Below are 22,424 nucleotides of genomic sequence, written 5' to 3' on the forward strand. Positions count from 1 at the left end.
TTTTTCAACGTTTTTTATTTATTTTTGGGACAGAGAGAGACAGAGCATGAACGGGGGAGGGGCATCGAGAGAGAGGAAGACACAGAATTGGAAACAGGCTCCAGGCTCCGAGCCATCAGCCCAGAGCCTGACGCGGGGCTCGAACTCACGGACCGTGAGATCGTGAGATCGTGACCTGGCTGAAGTCGGACGCTTAACCGACTGTGCCACCCAGGCGCCCCTTAATGTCTGTTTCTAATGTAAATATGTGAAATGATATAAGTGATGTATATTTAATGACACACGTATTTAAAACTCTAAAGGTGATTACCCAAGGGTTCTATATTCAGTTCCTCTTTATGCACATGACAAACACTGCCCATTTTGATATTGAAAAGGATAGAAAATAGTTGTTGCAGCCATACGGAGTTTGACAGTTTTTCTTTCTTCCTGGAATTATGTAAAACTGATAGTGCTGTTTCAACCCCATGTAGTTTCTGATTTCAAGCAGCAAGTGTGTTGAGGGAATAGCATTTTACGTAGGAAACAACTCATAATTTAAGTGAAATCTAAACCTTCAAGTCATGTGAAACTTGACTAATTCATTGTAGATTTTATGGTCTGAGTTTTTGTTTACCTCTAGTTGAATGTCTTCTTTAATTGTGGTGAACTGCTAGCATTTAAACAGCTAACACTGAAATTGTATAGTAAATGTTCCCGTATTTCTTCGGTAATTTATTTTGTTATTTCTGAAGTAAGATGAAAATATTTTAAAAGGGGTTTAAATTTTTATAAAAAAATAAAATTTAGCAGTAAAGTCAGGAAGGGCAATGAGTGTAGCATTTTACTTAAGACCAGCTGGCCTGGGTTAAAAAGCTGTAAAATACAGATTTTCACTTTTAACAGAGAGAGGTGATAGGAGAGAGCTAGCAAAAAGCACCAGGAAAGGCTGATTGTGAGAAAAATACTACAAAGTTAATTCAGGCTTCCACAGAGTAGAGAAATTCTATGTGGCTTCACCTCAATCCATCTCTTCTCTCTTGAGTAGAAAATTAAAATATAAAATAACAGGAGTGGCAAGAATAAAAGGAAAATGTCTCATTAGCTCAACCAAAGTATTTTAAAAAATAAATATGTTAAATTGTTAAAAAATAAGGCCAGTTTAAAACATTTGAGTTTTGAAGGAATCAGTGGTTGCTTTCTAGTTGGGATGGGATAGCTACAGACGTTCCAAAGCATCAGGTTTCCTTGCCTCTAAGAACGGAAGTGACATATAAATCTTTTCTTTAGTTCCAGCTCTCATGACCCCAAGTACAGTTGTATGGGGGAAAAAAAAATACTGGACCACAATATGAAGCAGGTGACACACTACTTACCCTGTCTTTAAAATTATCCATAACAAAACTTTTCGAATCTTTATGGGCTTTTGAAAACTCTAAAACCTAAAATTAACATTGCCTTAGATTGAATACATTTTACCAGTGGCTATATTTCAAAGGAATTCAAACTAGCACGTTATTAAAACAAATATCAAGTTAAATTATTCTGATTTCCATACTAGTTTTTGTGATTGATACTTAAAATGCAAACATTTTTGCTTTTCCTAAATATATCTGAAAAGATGAGAAATGTATATACATACTGTTTAAAGAATACTACCAAAACAAGTAGCCATTTCACAGCTTAAGAACACATTAGACCAGTATCTTTGAAGACCTTCCCCCATTCGTCTTTTTTCAGTTTTGTTTCTTTTGATTAATTTCTTTTATGCTAGAACCTCCATTACAATGTTAAACAGAAGTGACAACAGCAAATTTTTTGTCTCATTCTTGTTCACAAAAGGATGTTTTTAGTATTTCACCATTAATTACGGGCATTCTGCAGGTTTTTCTGTAGATGCTCTTATCTGTAGAGTTTTCTTCTTATTTCTAGCTTAAGGTTTGTTTTTAGGAATTAATATTGATAATGTCACAGATTTCCCCCCACTCAATCTGTTAATTTGATGATTTATATTAATAGATTTTCTAATGAATGTACTTTGCATTTGTGGAGTAAACCCAAGAATTCTAATGTGTTATCATTTTTATATTCTTCTAAATTTGTTTTTTACCCATGTTCCTGAATGAGATTGGCAATTCGGATCTGTGCTATCGTATTCTGGTTTTAGAATCAATTAATCTTTCAGAATCAGTTTGGGAGTATTACTTCTTTTGTGTTTGCTGAAAGATTTTGAGTAAAACTAGAGTTACCTTTTTCTTTGTAATTGGCAGAATGTACCTGCAAACCTGGCTGAGCCTGAGGTTTTGTTTATAGGTGGACATAATTTATTCTACTTTCTTCATTTCTTCCATGATTTTGAAAACATTTAAGATTGACTTTTGGATCGATTTCAGGATTTTTTTTTCTTCCTGGATCTTGTTCAGTTTAACTAGTTTCAAATTTATTTGCACAAAGCTATACATAATGTTCTCACACTATCTTTTTGGAAATCTCTGTTGCAAGATTAGTTTAAAACATATTTTTACTTTGAGAGGATTTGAACAACAGATGTTGTGTTGCCCCAAACTTTGTGAAGGTGGATTTATGTATAGGAATTCCCAGGGAATTTTTTTATTCTTTTTTTTCTGTTTGTCCAGATATTTTTGACAGAGAATGCATTTGCCTTCTCCTCTGAGGTTTTTTTTTTTTTTTTTTTTTTTTTGCTCGTTTGTTTGATTTTGTCTAGTTCATCTCTTTAGGCTGTTTGCTTTCAGGGGCTTGAGTTTATGTGGTTTCTGCAATCTGAACTCTCACTTAAAGCTGATTAAAGCCCAAGGCCTCGTTCATCATAACGTCACATATGCAGAGTGAATGACATCCTCAGAGCTGTTTACCCTTATGGATTCCTGCTTGCAAGCAGTTTCTAGACCTAGGGATTCCCCTTAACTTTCCTACCAACTAATACATCCCTTAACAAATATTTTTATTTTTTGATCTAGCATTTTTATGCATTCTGTACAAGGAGGGGATGTCTGGACATTGCGTTCCACCTGCTGCCAGGATGGGGAGGCTGAGAAAGGATTTCAAATCTGGCATCTATTAAGAAATGGTTAGCTGTATTACAAGTTATTTTTGAGCATAGAGTCATTTGTTTAGTCTTAAACTAGTATTTTTGAAATTTTAAATTCTCTTTTAACAAAAGAGAACCAAGCTACTAAAGCTGACAAGTATATCAGGGCACTATCTAATACAAAATGAAATTAGAGGTATTTAACTGTTATAAATCACAGAGGGGTAAAATATATTTGTTTCCTGGCGTAATAAGAAGTTACAGATAATGTCGCAGATACTGCAGACTTTTAAGAAAACAAACAGAACATGTTTTTTAGTTCAGCCTTTATTACGCATATACCCCTATCCACCCATCACTGGTGATCATGGATTTAAAAGATTTCAGTTAAGTCTCACGGGATTATGGAAAAATCTGAGATATTCCAACTCTTATGATAATTTTTGAAAAAGGGTTAGTTGTAGGAGAATGTTTATATATCATTCTATTGGGAAGATGGCCAAGACAAAGTGTGAGCCCTATTTTTACATACAGGTATTAAATTAGAAATCTCATCTTTTTAGCTTTGCATATTAGTATTAAACTTGTATGTTATTTTGGAATATGAATATTACCAGCCAGGGGGATCTAGCAGGAATATACATATTAACTAGTGTACTAAAAATTAAATAAGGATAAAACATATTAAAAGTTTTGATTTAAAAGATAATAATATTGTTTTCCAAGTAAGAAACCATAATCCAATTTGATTAAATAGTAGAGAGAAATTAAAAAAAAAAAAGACCATCTGGAAGGCAGAGCTATATTAGAGGCTTTATTGTGTCATACATTTAGGAGTTTAGGATTCTAATTCCCAATAATACTAGCTGCCACTCTGAACATTCATTCAGTCATCTTAAACAGCATAATTCAATTCTTTTATGTAAAACGCCGCAGGATATTATATTAAAATATCAACATTAATATCTTTTTTGGAAGGAGTGTAGACATACATGTTAATTAGGAAACTTTCTAGGGATTTTAAATTTAGAGAGAAGGAACTGGATGAGATATTTAGTAAAACAGCTGAGAGTCACATTTTGACAAAAATAGGGATTACTGAGATGTCAATGCACTGTTTCTGTGAGTGCAGTTCTTCTGGATGGGAGAGGAAGCTCACAGTTTTATAATGTTTGGGGCTCTGTGTATTGCAACTGGGAGCTTCTAAAATAAATGCGAGAAATCGTTTTTCTTCTTTCTTCTCTTCTCTTGGGGAAAGGGAGTAAATTTCTTCAATTATATATCATGAGACAACCAGCAAAGACCAGAAGGTCTCTGATGTGTTGATAGATTATCTGTTTTTACTTCATCAGTTGGCTTACTCTCTGAGTCTTACAAATACACTTTGGTGGTGTGCAATACTGATATATAATACCTCATTTCTCTACTTAACTCTGTTTTTAATAATCTGAATATTTTCCAAGGCTGGCTTCAAGTCATGTTCACCCTAGTGGTTAAGATTGAATAGTGTTGTCTGTATTTGTATGAGTGTTGAAACAGTTTTAAAGTAGAAGTGAGTTTCTGGGCTTATGTAATGAAAATATGAGCATATTAATTAATGACATTGTACAAATCTTTGTATTCTGTATTTTCTGATCTTCAGTCTAAATGATATATTTGAGGGGCGCTTGGGTGGCTCAGCCGGTTAAGCTTCCGACTTCAGCTCAGGTCATGATCTCATAGTTTGTGGGTCCGAGCCTCGCGTTGGGCTCTGTGCTGACAGCTCGGATTCTGTGTCTCCCTCTTTCTCTGCAACTCCACCACTTGTGCGCTTGTTTGCTCTCTCTCTCTCTTTCAAATATAAATAAACATTAAAAAATTAAAAAAAAATAAATGATATATTTGAGACTACTTTTGCTTTTGAAACTCTATTATTTGGAAGCAGTGATACGGGATTTTAAAGTATATTTTGTTGTTCCACATTAGGATAATGATTTTTAGATCATTTTTGAGGGCAGGCGATACCATCCCTAAAGTCCTTCCTGTGCCATGCCTCTTTGCTCTAGGATGTGATTCTAGAAGTAAGAGGTTATGTGGTGCTTTGCTCTGAGGCCTATCATGCTTTGGTTGTGGCTACTGGTTCTCATTCCCAAATTGAACCTAGAGTAGATACTTACTTTTGAGGTTTTAACTTAAAAGGTTGGATTTAAAAAAGTGTATCCTAACCTCAATTCTGATTATTTGATAGGAAAATACAGCTTCTCTGGGCACTCGTGTCTCAATTGGTTAAGTGTCTGGCTCTTGATCTCAGCTCAGGTCATGCTCTCACAGTTCATGAGTTCGAGCCCCACATGCTGCAGAGCCTGCTTGGGATTCTGTCTCTCCTTCTCACTGCTCCTCCCCCACTTGTACACGTGCATGCTTTTCTCTCTGCTCTCAAAATAAACTTAAAAAAAAATATTTAAAAATTTTAAAAAATATAGCTTCTCTATGGGTTTAATCAACTTGACATGTAATTAGTTTGCATGTCAATATTACTTTAAGACTCATGGATAAAATAATACAGATTTATGTCCCCCAAACCACATAATCTAATCATCAGGTCGTAATGTTCATTAATCACTCATATGTGCCCAGTGGATGTGTTTGTTGCAAAAGGTCCTGTAATAGCCTCTGAGAATCTCCTGCTGTGATGCCAGCTAGTTAAGATTAGAACTTCCGGAGACTAAACCAGCCCTTCTCTTTCTTATATACCTCACTTGATGTGATAATGTCATTTAGTGCATTGACCCTTCGGATTCTTCCTATTTATTTTACCCTTGTGTGTAATAGATTGCTTTCACTGTTTGGAAGTACAGTGTTCTGGATTGTACATTTAAGTCTGTTAAACAAGAAATAGCATTCTTCGTTTCAATATCATGTTTTTCAAGTGATGCAAAAATGCCTGAAGTATTTGCTGTGTAGCCTTTTTTTTTTTTTTTTTTTAATTTTTTTTCAATGTTTATTTATTTTTGGGACAGAGAGAGACAGAGCATGAACGAGGGAGGGGCAGAGAGAGAGGGAGACACAGAATCAGAAACAGGCTCCAGGCTCTGAGCCATCAGCCCAGAGCCCGACGCGGGGCTCGAACTCACGGACCGCGAGATCCTGACCTGGCTGAAGTCGGACACTTAACCCACTGAGCCACCCAGGCACCCTGCTGTGTAGCCTTTTTAAAGAACCTTTATCTCCGGGCACCCAGGCGCCCTGCTGTGTAGCCTTTTTAAAGAACCTTTATCTCCGGGCACCCAGGCGCTCTGCTGTGTAGCCTTTTTAAAGAACCTTTATCTCGGGGCGCCTGGGTGGCGCAGTCGGTTAAGCGTCCGACTTCAGCCAGGTCACGATCTCGCGGTCCGTGAGTTCGAGCCCCGCGTCGGGCTCTGGGCTGATGGCTCGGAGCCTGGAGCCTGCTTCCGATTCTGTGTCTCCCTCTCTCTCTGCCCCTCCCCCGTTCATGCTCTGTCTCTCTCTGTCCCAAAAATAAATAAACATTGAAAAAAAAATTAAAAAAAAAAGAACCTTTATCTCATGAACTGTACAGAAAAAAAGGCAAAGACAATTAACCTCCCTCTATTCTGTTGTTATAGTCAGCTGAAAGTACAGGAAAATACTTTAAAATGATAGTTGCCCAAGATTTGTGCATATAGCAAAGGTAATTAGTGTTTTTAGAGATTTCATGTTCAATAGATAATTGTTTTTTTTCTTATTAGCATGCATAAATATTTTTTACTCACATGGGTTATTGAAATTTGTATTTTTACTAATTATATTTTTAAAGCCCCTTTTCCCTAGTATTAACTCTACTTTTGCAATGTTTAGTACTAGCTGCTGAGTTGATAAAAGTGACTGTCAAAAATTAATATAGAGAGGCTAATGTAAGGTATGAAATAGTGTCCTGATACACTATATTTGGGATGTACTATGTTTTTATTTAGAAGCAGATTTTTTTGGATAACATATGAACTTGACGATTTTCAAAACTTTGAGTTTTGTTTTTGTTGGCCTGGATTTACTTGGCAATATAGTTCTCAATGGCACACTCAGAGATCCTGAATATAGGAGACGTCCTATAAAAGTGTATATCTAATTAGTTATGTTTCTAATAGATGATAATGAAATACCATTCCTTTTCCATAATAATGTACTTTTCAGAATATGTATCTCTTATTTCATCTCAGTCATGCTGGAGTTTAACTTGGGCAAGCATCTTTACACCTGTTTCACAGATGAAAAATTGAGAGGCAGAATGCTTAAGGAGAAATAGCATGGCAAAAAGTGCAGATTTTGCAGTAAGGTAGGTGTGCAACCTAATCTTAACCCAGGCTCTTAATAGCTGTTTTCATTATTCTTATAGTGTTATCACAACCCCTCTGAAACTCAAGTTGCTGATCTGTATAGTGAGTGTGCAGTACCACACAGGGTGTGTGTAGCATATCCAGGCCAGGGTGTGGCCCACAATTCAAGCTTGCTAAATTACAGCTTTTACTATTGCTAATAAGAAATGGAAGATTCGAGTAATTTACTTGAGTATACCCAGATCTAATTGGTAACAGGACTCTACTAAAACTTTGGTTTCGGGTATTTTGTTTTACATTTCCACATCGAATTCCTTTTAGTGACCATTAGTAGGAAACTAACCTGGGCCATTTGATGGCATCATCATTCAATGATGACAGGATTCACTATGAGATAAAGCAGATTATGAGATTCGATTTTAAGAGAACAAAGGAGGGATGCGTTTGTGGCTCAGTTGGTTAAGCAACTGACTTCAGCTCAGGTCATGATCTCAAGGCTCTTGGATTCCAGCCCACCTTGGGCTCTGTGCTGACAGCTCCCAGCCTGGATGGAACCTGCTTTGGAGTCTGTGTCTCCTTGTCTCTCTGCCCCACCCCCGCTACTGTTCTTTCTCTCTCTCAAAAATAAATGAACATTTAAAAAAAATTTAAAAAAGGAGAACAAAAGATCCCCTTGTAAATAAATAAAAGGATTCTCTTTCTCCCCCCTGGAGTTGTTTAGGATTCTTGATATTGTTGTTTAAACTTTTTTTTTTTTTCAACATTTATTTATTTTTGGGACAGAGAGAGACAGAGCATGAACGGGGGAGGGGCAGAGAGAGAGGGAGACACAGAATCGGAAACAGGCTCCAGGCTCTGAGCCATCAGCCCAGAGCCTGACGCGGGGCTCGAACTCACGGACCGCGAGATCGTGACCTGGTTGAAGTCGGACGCTTAACCGACTGCGCCACCCAGGCACCCCGATATTGTTGTTTAAAAACTCTTGGCTTTCCTAAGCATTTTTCATCTTTCAGACCTGAGCCAGACTCAGACAATGGCACCCATGATAGAAGCAAGGGATTCTTTGGGACATTTCTCTTTCTGATACAAAATCAGAAGCAACTCAGCCACTCTTTATAATCAATCTAAAGGTGCCCATTGAACAACTTCACAGTCTCAGTCTGACTTCATGAGAGATCAGTCAGATTTGAGGAATTTCTAAAAAGCCTGCACTGAATCAGTAGCCTGTTACGTAAACAGGGTCACTGTATGTGGTGTGCGGGATTATATATTCACCAAGTGTTTTTGTTGTCTGCTTTTAACAGTGTGACAGGCTCAAAAGGGTCTGTTTTTAAGATCTGAGGAGAAACTCAAGGTTTAGGTGCTTCCAAATTCATTACACTTCTAAATGCAGTTGTATTTACTATGATATTATTATAGTACCGTGGGTTAGTTATTCTGAAACTTTGCAGACAGCACATTGCCATTAGAAAGGGATATAGAGCAGATTTTTTGTTTTGTTTTAATGTAGAGTCCATGGGAAAACTTCTGACCACAGATGAGAGAAGTTCATGAATAAAGGCAGGCACAGGGGAGACCCAGCAGCGCAGATCACAAGTGGAACTGGTAACAGACACTGGGCTATAGATATGGGGGTGGCCCATCATCAGTGTCAGGAATGTGGTAGAGATGACAGATGCTAAGATGCTAAGGAACAACTCTAAATGTGTTGAAATGCAAAAACCTGCTCTGAATTTTATATGTGGATATTGTACTATGCACATAGATATTCTAGTGACTAACAATGTTTTCAGGACAGTGTTAACATGTTATTGGGCTACTAAATTTTACCATGTCACTTTTAATACTTGTTTTTTTCTTTATAGGAATAAATTTAGTTTCAGGTTCATCCGAAGTAACTAAAGATACAGAACTACGAGGAAATAATTGCATATTATAAAATTGCTATAATTAGAATTACATAAAAGTATATGGTATGAATTCTGGTATCCTATGAATCATAGTCTTTACATTATGTCTGCTTTTTCACTTTACATCTTAACTAGACAGTTTCTTTTCTTTTACCCACTTAATATGTTCTTTCTTGTAATAATTCAAGGTTTCGTTACTATAGGAAAAATAAGTTCTTGTTGTCTTATAAGGACTTTTATTTCCCTGGAGTGACTATCAATAATTAGTAAAAAGCCCAGGCTACAAATGTTGACTCCCTTATGGTCTTTACTAATGGAAGGAGTGTAGTTTAAAATATATATACATATAATATATATATATATATATATAATACATATTGCATTTATATATATACATTGCAATATATATATATATATATATACATATATATATACATATAATATTATATATATATTGCATTTATTGCAAGTTCCATGCAGTTACGTGGCTCTTTGTAATTCTCCTTTGGCAGTTTTCTTTCCCCCTCTTTAAAGTGAGAAAGTTTAACATAATTAACCTTTATAACTTAAAATGATACTTAAGTTATATCTTTGGTAATCCCATTTTGGGGAATTTACCTAAAGTCCTGTGTTCCATAGTGATTATAAGCAAGGGCTTTGGAATGAGACAGACATAACTTTTACCTTTATTAGTTTATACAGGTCACTTGACTTCCCTGAGACTCAGTTTCCTCCTCTAGGATTAACTGATGATAATCTTCTTTATTATATGGATTAAGAGTTAATATATACACAACATTTAGGCCTGTCATCTGAATGGACATAATTCTTACCAGACACATTAGGCATTACTGTATTTATTTTATTTTGCACCTGGTCCGGCTTTGATAACTGGCAAGATTTCAATTTTTTAACCCTTTTTGGTGGTTAGCATTCAGATTTCAAACAGGTAACTCATATTGGAGGAAACAAAATTGAGGATTTATTACCTTATTTTTTGTAGTTAAATGTTTCAATTCTGCCAGATCTTTACATAGAACTCAAGTTTTGAGATAGAGTCTAAAGACCTATATTAAAGTTCTAAGGTAAAAATAAGTTAGAGCTGAGGGCAGAAGTCCAAAGTGAGTGTCCTTAATGATTTTGGTGACCCTGATCATTGCACCAGTGAAATGAAAATGCTGATGTGATCACTCTCAGGCATGATTGCTTCTGTAGACCTGAATGGTAAGTAACTTAAATTTAAATCATAATATTAAGGGAGTCGTTCATCTTAGCTAATTTTTTGAAGAGTGCTGTATGCCAAAGTCATAAGAAAATTATTTTAACCTTTATGATAAGTAAGTATACATGTCTTCAGACTTTTAGTATAAAGTGAAAATATCCTTGAAAAAATTGCTCAAATCTTCCTCCATGGATTTTGTGAAATCTGTCAAGAGATAGGAAATTGCAATAGTGTAAGTTTGAAGTTAGTCTGTGAACTTAGAAATACCATGTATTTGAATGAGGGTTTTGAAAAAAAAAATTGGAGGTATTTATTGCTGTAGATCACTTAGCATTTCTAGAGGGAGCTCACATTTGATTTTCTCTTTAGAACAACTTTAGCAAGATGGGAATATTTAATTGTTCTTCTGCCTTTCAAGGAACATAAAATAAACTGTGGCAGATTGTGGACTAAGTACAAGAGGAGCTTTCATTGTGAATTAAGGTCAAGTTTCTTCGTAAGTGGATACCTTTTAGATGCAGTTGAATATCAATGTGAAGGGCCCTTGAGATGTTAAGAGTTATTCTAACTACTTCACTTCCTGATATTTCAACAGAAAAATTTTGTTTTCTTTTCGAAAATAAGATAACTTCATAGGTCAGATTTTCTAAAGCTGATTCTCTTATACTGAGAAGTAGCTGTTTGCTTTCCCTTCATGTAATCATCTTGTATGCTTAGTCCTGGGGAATAAATCATGTGCTTGTTAAAACAATGCTTTTTAAATGTCTGTTCCGTGCAAGGCATCTTCAGGGCACTTACAAGATCTTGATAAATGTACCCGAGTCCCCAGCATCTTTGAGCAACAACCTTTTGTTTACAGAGTATGTTCTATTGCCAATAAGTTAACTGGAAAATGTGATATTTAAAATTATATTCCCAAAGAAATGTAAAACACTTAATATATTGTTTGGCATTAATTTTTCTGTGGTATGAAAAATACATTATGAAATATGGGTACAGGATAGCTTTATTGTTCCTGGAGGATTGTTTTTGCTCCTAGTGGTTCTGAGGGCTGATGACTCATTTGAATAATTTATTTTGTTTTCATATTATACTCCAGTCCCTCAATTAAATATGTAAAAATATTGAGTATTATAATAGGTTATTCTACTTTATATTCAAACTCAATATTGACAGTGTGAGACAGCTTTATCTCTAAGTAGATTCTGATGCATGGAAATATCTGGATTTGCCTTGTCAATAACTTTTTGCTACTTAGGGAGTTAAACTCCTGTTTTCTCATCAATGAAATGGGTGTAGTAATATACCTCAGAGGTTTTTATTGGGTTAAGTTCTGGACACTGTCAAAGCATATAGTAAGCTTTAAATAATGGAAGTACTCTTATTATCTTTATTATCATAATCTATTTTAAAATTTCTTCTCTCCTTCCTCTTCCCTCCACTTTTTCCTCTGCATAGGCTCAGAGTACTACAGGGTAAGGCCATGAGATGAGACAGCAGTTCTCTCAAATGAAAGCAGTTTCTTATAACACTCATTTTGTAAAATAACAAAAATAAGATGAATACTCTGAATATTTTGAGATGCTATTGGGAAGAACTTTTTAAAACTACATAGAGATTTTAGAAATAAGTAATTAACATTTTTTGAACTTCAAAGAAGAGCTTTATTATATTATCTTCAGAGTTTAAAGTGTGAATTAGATTTCATGTGTGTACCCTGTCTATTAAAGTATGGACTTTAAAAATAATGAGATATTTTTTTAGGCTTCATCATAATTTCTTGGATGAATTTCAGAAATTTTATTTCAATAAAACTGTACTTTAAAAAAAGTACATTTATGAAATGAGTGCATCACTAAAATATATGGGCCTAAAAATGTAAAAAAAAATGTAAGTGACATTAAATATTAATGAAAATGTAAGATCTTTTAGTTCTGTTGGGCCAAAGTGTAATTACCAAGTGAAAATTTGAAGATAATCCCAGACATCTGTTTCTGATTGTCTTAGTACAAGAAAAAGTTTAGTGAATGTTAAAACTCTTTATTCCTTAAGTAGGATATAGGATAACCCTGTCTCTATTTGAAAAGAATGTGGGACCTTAATTTTTCTTCTCTCTCTTCCTTCCTTTCCTTCCCTCCCCTCCATTTCCCCTGTGTCCCCTCTCCACCTAACCCAGTTGTAGACAGTTAGATTAATTATATTCCTAGGTTCATGGCCAGTTTGATCATGACCAGGATAATCCCTTCAGGTTTCCTCTCTTTTATTCATGTGTTTATTCCCATTAACTCTTCCTAACTTCATCTTCCCTTTGCACCATAGACAACTGCTCTAATGTACTTGATTTTCATCCTTAGATTTGTAGTATGCCTTTGCAAAATGTGTAGTGATATTTTGGGTGAAATGAATTTTTAACATTTATAGCTAGTGTTGTGACACAGAATGCACCTGATATTTTGATTCTTTGTTGGCTTTTTAAGGTCCATTCATGTGTCAGTGTTTATATGGTGTTTGTTGGTCCTCACCTGTGCATAGTAATACATGAAGTTTATTTCCCACGTGGTACTCCCATGATGGACATGTTGATTGCTTTCCACTACCAGCCAACACTAAGAGGCTTGCATTAAACACCCTTTTACGTGTTCTCTTCGATGAACATTTCTTTGGCCATGGGATTGCTGGTTAGGGCTTATCCTGGATTTGGTGAATCTTGTTGATTTGACTGAGTTCTGTCAAATGGCCCAACAGGATGGCTGTCTCAGGCTTACACTGCCACCAGATAGTACACTGGGCCTTCCCCCACAATCCCACTAGTACTTGGTTTTATCCGGTTTTCTAAATATTGCCAGTCTCAAATCTCATTGTTCTCATTTATGTTTCTCTGGATTGCTAAGGAATTTGGATATTAGTTAAAATGCTTTAACTTACTTATTTTGTTTTAATTTATGTTCATTTCCTTTGCCCATCTTTTTCCCCTCTCTGTTGGATTTATCTTTTTCTGGTTGCTTTGTTAGGAGTTTTTTCTTCTTTTTATTTAAATGTTTGAAATATCTTATCCTAATGTATTAATGCATGTTTAACTTTGTCCCTGTTATCCCTCAATAATTAGAAGTCTTTAATTTTGAGATACTCATATTCATCATTTTTTAAACCTTTTGAGTTATATTTGAAGGTCTTTCTAAGAAATCTCTTTTCCTTCCACAAGATATTCTCTTACATATCCTTGTTAGCCTTATCTTTTCACATTTAACTTTTAAAGCTATCTGGAATTTACCTTTGCATATGATAAATATGGTATAAAACTCAAGTTTTATATTTCTCCTAGATTGTGGTTAGAATACATTTTCTGAGTATACTAATAAACAATGCAAAAATATTGATTGAAGTTACTTAGAATTTATAGATAAATTTTGGGAAAATTAATTGTTATATTAATCTTGTTAAATTGTCCTACCCATGAGCCTTAGAATATTTCTCCATATTTTTCAAGTTTGGATAGTTTGGGTAGTTTCAATTACTCAGACTAGCTACATTTAAAAATTGATCTGATATAAAAAAAAGTTGACTTGGTTGATATGATCAAATTTAAGTAAAAAAAAAAAAAATAACAAGAAAACCATGGCTACTCTGATTAAGTCTTTAGGATAATTATATAGCTGTGAAATCATGATGTTAGCCCTCCTAAAATATACTTTTTATAGTTCACTTCAATGTGTTTTCTTCTAAACCATATCTGTGATAGCTAAATTTTAAATGTTTTTTTTTAATTCATTGATTTTTAAAAATTTTTTATTGAAATACGATAAATGATCATTTTATGAAAATAATTACTATTTAGTTGACCCCAGTGGAATTTTTAAATTTTAGGTCATATTCTATAAGATAGTTTTATATATTTAGAAGTGATCTTTATGTTAGCATTGAGGGTTTTTTTCTTTAATTTTTTTTTAACGGTTATTTGTTTTTGAGAGACAGAGATGGAGTGTGAGCAGGGGAGGGGCAGAGAGAGATAGGGAGACACGGAATCCGAAGCAGGCTCCAGGCTCCCAGCTGTCAGCACAGAAACCAATGCAGGACTCAAACTCACAAACCATGAGATCATGACCTAAGCCGAAATTGGACACTCAACCGACTGAGCTGCCCAGGAGCCCCAGCATTGAGTTTTTGTAGCAGTGATGCAATAATTAATCATATTTAAATTTGAATGTGTGGAAATAGTGACAGCAGTTTTTACACCAAAAAACAAACAAACAAACAAACACCTAAAACCTAAAGTGTATTTTGGTAAACACAGTACTGAAGAACTGTTATTTAAGAAAAAAGGGATTTTGATGCCTTAAACTTATGACTAAGGAAAATAATGATTTGGAGGGACACCCGAATGCTCACTGCTAATTTGAGACAAATATTTGAGCTGGTAGTTTGCCCTAAGGTGACCTGCCCACTTTGCAGGAAGCCAGGTAGTGGTGATCTGTCCATTCTTCTTTAACACTGAAAGAGGAGACTGGTATGCAGGTAATAAATGAGTTTGAGGGGGAAAAAAGGGGGGGGGGATTTTGAAAAGGAATTGTTTTCATATTTGAGTGTGATGCCTTTCAGCCTAAGACCATCAGGAACACAGTGATAGTGAGGAATTTGGCTTAATTACTACTTGCACTGAGGGAACACCACATCATGGGCATCCTGAGGTTGTGTCATAGAATTTGAATATTGGTTGGGTGATTTGGGAGAGCGTCTAAAGAAGCAGGGTGTTCTCTAGATTGGATGCTGAATCAATTCTGTGACTGGATAAAGAGGCCATTCATTTAGGAAGAGAGAGGGATGTTTTTGGTGTTTCTTGGGTTGTACACTGGCCTTTTTCTTTTTTCTGTTTAGTAAAATTATGAAGTAATCTTGCTTTGTCTCATTTATCATGGATTGAAAGTAATCTTGTCTCAAGTTGGTATTCTGTAAGAATGTGTAATATATAATAGAAAAATATAGCCTGGTGGTGAGAGTCTGATGAGTTCAGGACATCAAAGTCTACCCTCCCCCTCCCCCACTTTTTTCCTTCCTTCCTCTTTGTTCCACAAGTAGGTAAAATTGTTTTAAAAGTATATGCTTGGGGCGCCTGGGTGGCTTGGTCGGTTAAGCGTCCGACTTCGGCTCAGGTCACGATCTCGCGGTCCGTGAGTTTGAGCCCCGCGTCGGGCTCTGTGCTGACAGCTCAGAGCCTGGAGCCTGTTTCAGATTCTGTGTCTCCCTCTCTCTCTGCCTCTCCCCTGTTCATGCTCTGTCTCTCTCTGTCTCAAAAATAAATAAACGTTAAAAAATAAAAAAATAAAAAATAAATACAAGTATATGCTTGATTTGGGAATTTTCTTTTTCTTGTCCCAGTCACCGAGGGCAATGACTGAATCATAAAGATGTGAGAGGCTTCCATCTGGACAAAGAACAAGAAACATGGTATTATATTGTGGCTTTGCCACAGATAACCTTGCTGGTGGTTTTTAATTCTGAGTTGTATTCTCACTTTGAAATAACCATCTCTTTTGCTGCCTGTCCCAGTGGAAGCCACCCTGGATCCTTTGCTTTTACTCTTCCCCTTATCTGGCATCACCAATCTTTGTAAGGCTGAGCTCCTTATCTTTTAGTCCTTAGATATCACATACATTTCCCCGTGTCTAAGATTATCTGTATAAATTGGCCTCATTCAGTCTACCTAGCTTTGTTTTATTTTGTTTGTAGCACTTAGCATTATCTGAAGTTAACCCATTTATTCTCTGGTGTGGTCCTCCTTCCCCACTCCTCTTCACATAAGCTTCTTCACATAAGCCACTTCACACATAAGCTCCACGTGGGTGAGAACTTGTATGTATGTATGGGTCTGTGCACCCAGCCCCTAATAAAGTTCCCAGGCACCGACTAGGTGCTAGCAAATATTTGTTTAATAATTAGATACGTACATAAATGAATAAATGACCAACTCAGGAAACATATTCTGAGTATAACTCTATGTCTGTTGACTATTAAAAAGAGAAACACTTGTTAGTTTATTATTTAATTGAGATGTAAGTTCCTGAAAAGAAATGCCTTAAAATATTCAAATCAGTTCTTTGCCATTGGTTTTTTGTTCAGCGTCTGTGTTCCAAGAGTATGGGTTGGATGAGACAGTATTATGATGGTGCTTTCCTGATGCTTAAATTAATATTTGGAGGCATTTCTGTGGAGTGATTCCAATGTAAATATACTTTCATTCACTAATGCCACAATCAAAGCAGAACTTTGAGAGAAGTGAAGTAGGTTGAAAACAACCTGGCTATTAGAAGTTTCCATAGATCCATACTTTATTAATTTGGTAATGGTGATGGTGGGAGAAGCAGGACTGGATATAAAATACATATGGGGCGCCTGGGTGGCGCAGTTGGTTAAGCGTCCCACTTCAGCCAGGTCACGATCTCGCGGTCCCTGAGTTCGAGCCCCGCATCGGGCTCTGGGCTGATGGCTCAGAGCCTGGAGCCTGTTTCCGATTCTGTGTCTCCCTCTCTCTGCCCCTCCCCCGTTCATGCTGTGTCTCTCTCTGTCCCAAAAATAAATAAACGTTGAAAAAAAAAATTTAAAATACATGTGACATTATACCTATTAAGTTTGAAGATAATTATAACTTACTTTACTATATGCTTTTCCTGCTATATTTCCTGTTACTGAAGTTAATATTGGAATTTGATTCCAATATTATATTATTGGATATTATAAAGTAATTTGACAATTATTATAAACTTATAAACTAATTCAATATTATAAAATGTCAATATTATAAGCTAATTCGACAATATTTTAAAACTAAGTTTTCTCTTTCAGCTTAAGGATTCAATTTTTCATGGATTCATAATGCCAAGGTCTGATTTGTAGTGTGTGAAAGTTGGTTTGCAGTGAAAGATGAAATGTGGTATGAAAATCTTAGGTGAATGGTGGAAAAAGTTTGGAAGCCACCACTCTTGGATTGGAATTCCTGCTCTAATGCTTTTGTTTTAACTTTGCAACTTCTTTAGTGTCTCTGAGTCTGTTTCCTCACTCACAGAGTAGATGGGGTATTTATGTACAGGTCGGTGTTGAGAGCTCAGTGAGACGATCCATTTCAAGGGTGTGGTGTGGTATGTGACATTATTAAGTGATGAGTAATTGTAAGTGCAGTGCTTTCACTCTGTTTTCCATCAGAGGAAAAAGGAGTTATATGACTTTCCAAATATAGAAGATTATTATTCTCTGTAGATAACATAATGGCATATAATGCGTTATATTTGACATTGTTTCTATAAGCAATGCTTGACATGGTAAATTGCAAAAGAGCACCAATCACAATGATATTAATGATAATAGCAAATATTTGTTAAGTGTTTGCCACGTGTCTTAACACCTTTAATCCTTATCACAAAACCCATGAAATACTAATTATTTTTCCTGTTTTACAGACGAGTAAATTAAGGCACAGTGTTAAATTAGCAGGGTACACAGGCAACTTCATTACTGAAAGATTCTACACTTTTTTATTCATTAAAAATTGATACCGCCAAACCCCTTTCATTCTTCAGATAAAGTCAGTAATTATCCAAATAAGTATATTCTCGATACACAAAAGCCTTCTTATCCCTGCCCTCTGCCTGGGAAGGACTCTGGTTTTAGGACTCAATACCGCCTCTCCTTTCGGTAAAGAAGAAAGGCAGCAGAAGCATCCAGGCTTGAGTCCTAAGTCTGCAGACTGTACGGACAGTTGTTAATAGTGTAGGTTTGGTCTTTTGAATGTTGAAACATCATGATTACTTGGGGTGAAAAAGAAAGAGCAAAGAGAAAACACATATTTTTTTATTTTTTATTTTTTTTAAAGTGTACCTCTTTATTTTGAGACAGAGACAGCATGAGCAGGACAGAGGCAGAGAGAGAGAGAGAAAAAAAAATCCCAAGCAGGGCTCCGTGCTGCCAGCACAGAGCCTGATGCGGGGCTCATACTCACAAAACTGTGAGATCATGACCTGAGCCGGAACCAGAAGTCAGACGCTTAACCAACTGAACCACCCAGGCACCCCAAAACACAGATTTTTTAAAAAGTATTATGTGTGAAAATACTGAGACACTGGCTTTCCTACAAATAAATTTATTAACAAGGAGCATATAAAAGAACATTATATCTGAATAAACCATATATGTTTAACTGTTTTAAGAAGTGTCATGTTTCTGATGATTAAGCCTCTTTATAGCTTTGATCTTAGTTATCTTGCTTTATATGCTGTTCTCTTATGTCATTTTTCAGTTTTATCGTATTTGAATGGAAATCTTTATTTATTTTAAGATGATTTCTTACAGTTCTGGTTCAGTAAGTTTACAATAATTTCAGGCCATGCAGACCCCTACTGAAATTTGAAAGAGCCTGAAGTCTTTGTAGATGATCTTAAGATAACATTGTTCTTGGCCTTATGATGAACTGCATATGTATATCAGCTTTGAGACATAATAATTACTTTAATTTTTTTAAGACTTCGATTGTATTTAATCTCCTGGTTTGATGAAATGTTGGATTATAAAGGAAATAAATTTTTCCTTCTTAAGAATGCTTTATGGAGGTTTTCTCTCCCTGTGGTACTTCCTGACGCCCTGATATTATGTCATGTATAATTGGATTGACGCTCAGCCTGAATACTTCTTTCTCTTCTTGGCAGCATGGGGTAACCTTGGAAATGTTCTGAAGAGTCAGAGCAAAATTTCTGAAGCTGAAAGCGCCTATAGAAATGCTTTGTACTACCGTAGCAACATGGCTGACATGCTTTATAATTTGTGAGTATGCATTACTTTCTCTGGTTTGCTTCATCTTTGAAACCTGTGGTGAGAGACTATTGATTTAACTGCTGGAAATGGAAATGATGATAGCTGTTTTTCTGAAACAGTCTTTTCATTAATCATGCCTGTGAGACTAGTAGGTGCTTAGTATTTGTGATTTCTTTGTTTTGGGCCTATGCATTGGCCCAAATATTCGTGTCTATTGATGTAGTATGGTTGAATTTTCTTGAAGTACTATGGTACTTCATATATAACCTAAAAATTGGTTTAAATGCTTTCAGTTTTGTTTGTTTGTTTGTTTGAAGTTTGTTCCATTAACACTTAGTTGGGATCAGGAAATAAGGTTGCTATGTATGATACTTCATATAATCAATATTTTCATTATTATCAAACAAAGAATTGTTTGTGTCAAAGTATGTATAGAACGTGTAGTAAATCTGGGGAGTTGTCAAATAAGAAAATGTGGTTTAACAGCCCTCCCCCTGCAAAGGTACTGGTAATTAAGTCAGAGTATCTGTCTATGTCAGGTTAGAAAAATCCCTTGGGGAAAAATTTGCTGTTTTTCCCTGGAAAGAGGATGCAGTAAGATATTAATGCATACATGCAAAACCCAAATACCTTCTTTGTCTCTTACATTTATGACACGTTTTTGTTTGCAAGTAATAGAAACTTGGTCTAAATTTGCTTAAACACAAAAGAGAATTTATTAATTCCTATAATTGAAAATTTCTGGAGTTGATTAAACGTAGGCACAATTAGATCCAGGTGCTTTACCTTTCAGAAATTTGTCTCCATTTTCTGTATCCAGTTTCCTTTGGGTTCATTCCTCTCCCTGTGGGGCTCTGTCAGTTGCAAAGACAACTTGTACACCTTTATAGACATAATGTCATGACCCTTTTCAATCTCAGAAGGGGTTGCCTTGGTGTCTCTGTTAATCCTGGTAGAGATCTTTGAGTGACCCTTCTGGGGTCGTGTGTTCTCTCTTGAGTAAACCATGGGGCAGAGTGGCAGGGGCAGTAGGACACCTCCTTTGGCAGGGCCTCCATGGTTCGAATGGTTGGGAGGAGGACCAAGTCCCTGTAGGAAGGGACCAGACATAGTGAGATGTCTACTGCTTATCTTTAATGGATGAAGTAATACTGATAGTATCAAACTAACTTGGCAACTTAAGTTTTAATATGTGTTTATATTCTGGTTATATCTAAATCTTTTGTACTGGCTAAATCTAAGTGAACAGACAGAAAAAATAGAAAATGAATAAAAATAAACAAAAAAAAAATCTAGATTTTTAAGAAAAAGTAGACAAGGTGAGCTTGGTTTAACTTCCTGTTCCTACATTTACCTTGTATTCAAACTCCCAGACTTTAACACCAGGATCTCAGCCTCCTGGCCTATGGTCTAAATTAGGCCAGCATGTGTTTTGTGTTGACGTGAATAGTGTTCAGTTTTCTGTTTTTACCTGGAATGCATTTAGATGGGGCACACCCTCTCCAGTTTGTACTCTCCCTGATACTTGCTTTCTACTGTTTCTTGCTTCACCCTGTATATTACTATAATTTTTCATGAAATATGTATTTCCATCTTTTTTTTTACTTGAATGAGTATACCTAGATACGCCTACAAAGGCTTTCCCCATGTCCACCTCATCTAAATTATGTGATGTTACTTTATTAGTGATTAGCAGTATTTTTATTTCATGAAAAAAGAACCTTATCAGTTTAATACATGTATACCAATGTTTTTTGGGTTTTTTTTTTTTTTTTTTTTGCATCTGAAAGTAACTTTGTCACAGGGACCCCTTGTCTTGTAATAAGGGATCCAGTTTTCTTCTGGTGCCCATGCCCCACAGATTTTCAGAGGACAGAGTAAACCGAACAACCAGAACCTCTTCACTGAGCTTGTCTTTCTTTTTCTTAAAGAACCTACAGCTAGTAGTTTCAGGTTACCTACCTCCTGGTGGTATCTGGCATGGCTTGAAAGAAGAAGGAAATGTATCTATCTAGGCTTACTCTTTGCTGAGAAGAGAAATTTATTCAATTAGACAAATACCCTTTACATGTAATTTAAAACCTGCATCTTGTAACTTCCTCTGTGGCTGTATATTTGAACTATTACAGAATGGATAGACCTCCCAAATCCAAATGAAAAATCCTTGCTGGAAAAGTGGTTATTAAAACGTTTTTTTCCCCCCTTATTTATAAGTGAGATGTAGCATAAATGCCATATATAGTTCCAAAATATTTTTTATTAACATGGCAGGTTTTTTAAACTACACTGAACTGTTAGGTCAAATGGGGAGGCTTAAATTCCATAAGAAATGTTACCAATCATTTTAAAGTATTGGATTATAAAGCCCACGTGTTTGATAGAATTCTGATACTAAATAACTATATTTCAAAAGAAGTGAATTCTTCATTGATTTATTTTTATTTTTTTTATTTAAAAAACTTTTAAATTTATTTTGAGAGAGAGTGCAAGTGGGGGAGGGCCAGAGAGAGAGGGAAAGAGAGAATCCCAATCAGGCTCCACGATGTCAGCTCAGAGCCTGATGTGGGGCTTAATCTCACAAATCGTGAGATCATGACCTGAGCCAAAACCACGAGTAGGACACTTAACTGACTGAGCTACCCATTAATTTTTGATCAATCATTAATAAAATGCACCAAGATAAATATCTTACCACCTGTAATATTATAAATGTGTCTGGTATTATATGTCCTTACGAGCAAACTTTTGTTTTTGGTTTTGTTTTTTCTATTTACATAGTTTGGAAAAAAGCCAAGTTTTCTCATGGACCATTTAGAGACTATTTGACAATACAGTTTTTCTTTTAAGGTATATATGCTATTTTTATTCCGTAATTTTCTCTGATAAACAGAAATTTCTTCTTGTTCTGTTTCAGTTTTGAAAGAAAAGAAATGTGCTTTGCTCAGTTTTATCAGTTAATGTAACCTATATCACTCCTTCATGGTAGTAGCAGTTATTAATCACATTTCATATCCTCAGTTACAGTTATATCTCTTAAAGATGTGTATGACCAAAGCCTGAAATAATGAACCTAGTATATCGTTGGCACTAAATGCCCATTTTTATTAATTAATTTTAGAAGCTTTTGGGAATCATGTAAGCTCCTGTTAGGTCCT

At 35.6% G+C, this 22,424-nt stretch overlaps 1 protein-coding gene and 1 non-coding gene across 3 annotated transcripts in view; both read left to right on the top strand.

Moving 5' to 3' along the window:
• Positions 1-22,424, top strand: part of TMTC2 (transmembrane O-mannosyltransferase targeting cadherins 2) — a 404,748-nt gene that overhangs the window by 195,276 nt on the left and 187,048 nt on the right. For both annotated transcript variants that reach the window (XM_019835295.3, XM_023257281.2), the window contains exon 4: positions 19,164-19,278. In XM_019835295.3, coding sequence (XP_019690854.1) covers positions 19,164-19,278 — 115 coding nt within the window. The remainder of the gene's footprint in view (positions 1-19,163; positions 19,279-22,424) is intronic.
• Positions 14,802-14,948, top strand: LOC111561620. Its single transcript, XR_002744244.2, has one exon. It is a non-coding gene; the product is annotated as a U12 minor spliceosomal RNA (small nuclear RNA).

The sequence above is a fragment of the Felis catus genome, chromosome B4 (genome assembly GCF_018350175.1).
Source record: "Felis catus isolate Fca126 chromosome B4, F.catus_Fca126_mat1.0, whole genome shotgun sequence".
NCBI classification, from domain to species: domain Eukaryota; kingdom Metazoa; phylum Chordata; class Mammalia; order Carnivora; family Felidae; genus Felis; species Felis catus.